The sequence below is a fragment of the Eurypyga helias genome, unplaced genomic scaffold (genome assembly GCF_000690775.1).
Source record: "Eurypyga helias isolate BGI_N326 unplaced genomic scaffold, ASM69077v1 scaffold5415, whole genome shotgun sequence".
Taxonomy (NCBI): domain Eukaryota; kingdom Metazoa; phylum Chordata; class Aves; order Eurypygiformes; family Eurypygidae; genus Eurypyga; species Eurypyga helias.
This window is the reverse complement of record NW_010252149.1, coordinates 89,111-93,954: the sequence shown is the minus strand read 5'-3', so window position 1 is coordinate 93,954 and position 4,844 is coordinate 89,111. Positions and strand designations below refer to the sequence as shown.

Sequence of the window (4,844 nt, the reverse complement as noted above, 5' to 3'; positions counted from 1 at the left end):
CCGGGAATGTTTTAGGTGGACCTTTCCAAAGACATCCAGCACTGGGAGTCCCTGAAGCCTGAGGAGAAGTACTTCATTTCTCATGTCCTCGCCTTCTTTGCTGCCAGTGATGGTATCGTCAATGAAAACTTGGTAAGTGCGTAGAAACAGTCCTGACAGAAACATTGCTTTGTGAAGATAACCAGGTAACCGTGTGTTTGACATGCTCACTAGCAGATCTAGCTCGTTTGCTCAGTGTTGCAGCATTACAACATGTAACACTGCCTTATGCTAATTAGCAAACTGGGGATGCTTTTGCAATCACAAATTTGCCCCCTCCCTATGGGGCACTGAGCGTTGCCTTAAGGAAACACTTGGCCGGTTCAGAGCCCTTGTTCTGCTTCTACCTTCTTGGTGCTCTTCTTAATGGGGGATAAGGAAAGCTCAGTAGTTTTCCCACTTCTTTTGGGATTGAAGAACTTCCTCACAACTTGGAGCTCTGAGGGGCTACTGCTCTTCATGCTGCTGTTAATACTCCACACATCTGGAATTAGTCTGAAGGAGTTTCTGTGAGCTGAGCAAGGGCTGTACTAGAAAGCATCAATGCCTCTAAACGGTATCAGTTACAAATGCTTTTTGCAAATACTCGTTTATTTAGGTGGAGCTTTTTTTCACAGAGGCTCGTTGTTTCTATGGCTTCCAGATTGCTATGGAGAATATACATTCAGAAATGTACAGTCTTCTTATTGACACCTACATTAAGGATTCTAAAGAGAGGTGTGTATTGCTTGATGAAAGGTTCAACACTCAAGTGTTGGTGTTTAAATGGTGCATATCAGTCACTATGATTTTAAAGCTAACTTCAGGATTTAAACTAGATATATATAAAAATACCACTGCTGCTTAAGAGCAGCTTTACTTTAGAGTATCTTTTTCCTCAGAAGTACATGAGCAAAGACTTACAGATTAAGAGTGAAACTGAAACCACTTAATAGTGAAATAAAGGAATGAAACTAAATGCAGTGTAACCAAATAAGGGGAGTATAGTAAATTACAGTAAGTGCTCATATACAGGACCACAGCACCTAGTAGAAAGCCAAGTAGGAAAGATTTTCTGAGAATATCACTCCTATTAAAATGCCATCTCTAAACACCTGTGCCTTTAGTTAATGGCACTTCTACATAATATTTGCTGCACTTAACTCACTTTTACTATTTTGCCTGGGGGGGAAAGCATATCGCATTTGCTGAAAAGTGGCTTTTGGTCTTATTTTTTAATCGAGACCAAAGTGTGAAATTTTCATAATATGGATCAGTTCAAATGGTATCTTAAAACTAACTGCAGGGCTTTGAGCAGTCAGGGCTACGTTATTCTGGTGTTGCCAGACCAACACCTTGACGAGTGAAATGTCGTGTGGCACTGCAATGCTATTTGTAGTCTTAGATATATCTAATGGCTGCTGCTTGATAGAGAGCTGACCTTTTTGTACTCTTGAGATGCTGAGTTTCGCTAAATGCTTTAAGGAAGAGATGCTTACATGAAAGCTTTGGTGCCTTGCTACTGTGAAGTGGAGGCTGGTTGATTTGTTTTGAAAGCTTTGTTCAAGTACAACATGATGAAACAGTAACCACCTTGATAATGTCATGGGATTTCATGTGAGCTGGTGTTGTGATGGGTAGGTGACAAAGAAGTAGTTGATGGGTACAAACAGAGCTAGGTGGATGCAAAATAAGATGGGGAAGGAGGCAGTTACCAGGGTGAAGGTGCAGAGCACTCTTAAGTGCTCAAGACAATCTGTGGCAGTGAATGCTCAGTGTACTAGTTGTGCTGATGTCCAATCCTAACGAGCTTTATCCTTTTCAGGGAATTTCTTTTCAATGCTATTGAAACTCTACCATGTGTTAAAAAGAAGGCTGACTGGGCCATGCGCTGGATTGGGGACAAGAAAGCAACGTATGGTGAGTATGTCTACTGGAAGCAAAGAGAAATTCCTTCCCTAAAGACATGGAGGAACCACCATTTCTCCAGAATTTGCTGTTCCCAGTCATTATTCTTGTCACAGGGAGAGTATAGGCTCTCTTGGTATAAGATTCTGATATTATTCTGGAGATGAAGAAAGTACTTTTCATCCTGCAAATGAGCTACTGACATGAGTCTTAGTAAAATTGCTGGCATTTTGGATAACGGTAGCTCATGGTGGCAATCTTGATGTGCCTGACTGTGTGATCATCTGTAAATTGTCCAGAACTGCACCAGCCATCTATCTCCAGCAGAGATGTTTGAGGCTGTAGCTCCTCTGCCTTGCTGATTCTTGATGTATCATTTCAGAGGTGAGATGAGGTGCTACAGATCATGATTTCACTAGTATTAAAGCATTCTCATGGCCAAAATTCCTTACGTAACCCAAGATGATTGACGCTGGCTTGACTCTGCTCCTAAAATGACTGCTCTTCAGGATGCAGCCTCTGAAAAAGGCTGGCGTTGAGGGCTAACCTGGGGGAAGGAGCCTTGGCTACAGCTACTTCGTAGCCACACTTAGTTTGTACTTTCTCTCATGTTTAAAAGTTTTGCTTAATGACTAGAAGCCTTTACTGTAATAGTTTTTAGGGACAGGCTATAGCACACTTGAGCAGAAACTTCTTGGAGGATGTAGTTCACTGGTGTATTCACAACTCCTGGATATTTATCCTGTTAAGATTGCTGTGATTCTACTATTGACCTCTTCTTAACAGGAGAACGCGTTGTAGCTTTTGCAGCAGTGGAAGGAATCTTCTTTTCTGGGTCTTTTGCATCAATTTTTTGGCTGAAGAAAAGAGGATTAATGCCTGGACTCACTTTTTCTAATGAGCTCATCAGCAGAGATGAGGTAAGAATCAAATTCTAGCAGTTAAGATGGTAATGTGCTATAGTAGCTCCGAGTAATGATGTTCAGTATTTTAAAACAGGAGTATGTTTAGAAACAGGCAGTCTGCAAAGCTCACTAAAGTATGTAAATGTGTGTCATCGTGAATCTTGCAGCAGAGAATGAACTTTGCATTTTACTTCCTCTGGAGTAGTTTAAGGTTACCAGCAACCCTTGCTCTCCGTGTACCTTGCCATTTGGAGCTGGTACCGGCTGAACTCACTTATGCCTCCTTCTGGTCATGCACAAAGTTACCTGCAGGTAACACTACTGTGGCAAGTGTGGAGGTTGTGCCTAGACACTGGGTTATTTCTTCTGTGCTGCTGATTTGAGAGGCTCTTCTAAATCAGTGCTCCTGAAATAATTTTCCTGAAACTTCTTTGCAGGGCTTGCACTGTGACTTTGCCTGCCTCATGTTCAAGCACTTGATACGCAAACCGTCGGAGGAGAGAGTAAAGGAAATCATCAAGAATGCTGTTCTCATAGAACAGGTAATTGTCTGCTGCTTGCTGAGGAACTTGATGGCAATTGAACAGGAAGCTGGGGAGCTGTTGGGTTTAAGATTAACCTAGACGGTACAGCGTGAATACCAGTTTCTGTACATAAAGTGCTTCTGTATCTGCAGGAATTCTTGACGGAGGCGCTGCCTGTAAAGCTGATTGGCATGAACTGCACTTTAATGAAACAGTACATAGAGTTTGTAGCAGACCGGCTTATGTTGGAACTGGGATTTAACAAGGTGAGGCTCAAACACACAGTCTTCCATGGGAAAAATATTGTTCAATGTTCTCTGGAAACCCCAGTCCTAAAAGGGCTGTAGCAGTGTTGGTGTAACTTGTAAAACTAACAGTCCTGCTGCTAGATCCTATTTGGACCCATAGAAGGAAAGCAAAAGGATGCTCTGGAAAAAGAGCTAGGTAAGAGCTGCTGTACTAGAAGGTAGCTTTAGACTGGATATCAGGGAAAATTTCTTCATGAGAGAAGGTGGTGAAGCACTGGCACAGGTTGCCCAGAGAAGCTGTGGATGCCCCATCCCTCGAAGTGTTCAAGGCCAGGCTGGATGAGGCTTTGAGCAACCTGGTCTAGTGGAAGGTGTCCCTGCCCATGGCAGGGAGTTGGAACTGGATGATCTTTAAGGTCCTTTCCAACCCAAACTGTTCTATAGGATGCTGCCATAAGACAGGAGCAAATACCATACTGAAGGTTTGGGGCATTTTTGCTCCCTACACAGTGTGCCTGCTGATCTCCAGTGTGCTCATGTGTTCAAGATGTGAGCACCTGTAGTAACTGTAGAATGCCTTTTGCCTTTCAGATATACAAAGCAGAGAATCCCTTTGACTTCATGGAGAACATCTCTCTGGAAGGGAAAACCAATTTCTTTGAGAAGCGAGTTGGTGAATATCAGAGGATGGGAGTCATGTCAAAGCCTACAGACAACTCTTTCACCCTGGATGCGGAGTTTTAAATGAACTGCAGCCATATGAGTTAGGGTGTATGCTCCCCTGTTTACAGGGAAATGTTAAATATTTGAGTCACAGTGTGACTTGATTCTTGTACTAAGATCCCACTCTTGAGAAGTGTGGTGATACTGGTACTTTTCAGGAGGCTAGCGTAGCTCCAGCAGTAAAATCCCTTTTATTAGAGTTTGCAACTGGTATGAATTCATAGAATGTTTAGATGTCTCTTGCCAACATATGCTACTCCGTTCTGGGAAAGTTACAGGCACCTTCTGCAAGATGGGAGGTTATGGGCAGCGACCACTGGCTTCTGGTGTTCTCTCTGTAAACAACGGAGCAGTTTAGAAATCCTAGTCTGAAACTCCACTGAATGATCTGCAGAAAACTCTAGAGGCAACTGCATGACCTCACTGCTTTCTTAGCAGGTTTTAAGTTTACCTTTTTTTAGTATTTTAATAGTTTGTACATAAACCTGGCACTTTAAAGAACTGTCTTGTAATACTCG

General features: G+C 42.5%; 1 protein-coding gene across 1 annotated transcript in view; it reads left to right on the top strand.

Annotated features, from left to right (window-relative positions):
- RRM2 (ribonucleotide reductase M2) overlaps window positions 1-4,558 on the top strand; it is a gene marked incomplete at its 5' end in the record, with an annotated part of 4,828 nt that extends 270 nt beyond the window's left edge. Inside the window, 7 exons of the mRNA XM_010152267.1 lie at window positions 16-132; window positions 638-756; window positions 1,844-1,938; window positions 2,713-2,846; window positions 3,269-3,373; window positions 3,508-3,621; window positions 4,195-4,558. Coding sequence (XP_010150569.1) covers window positions 16-132; window positions 638-756; window positions 1,844-1,938; window positions 2,713-2,846; window positions 3,269-3,373; window positions 3,508-3,621; window positions 4,195-4,347 — 837 coding nt within the window. The remainder of the gene's footprint in view (window positions 1-15; window positions 133-637; window positions 757-1,843; window positions 1,939-2,712; window positions 2,847-3,268; window positions 3,374-3,507; window positions 3,622-4,194) is intronic.
- Window positions 4,559-4,844: the final 286 nt, after the last annotated feature.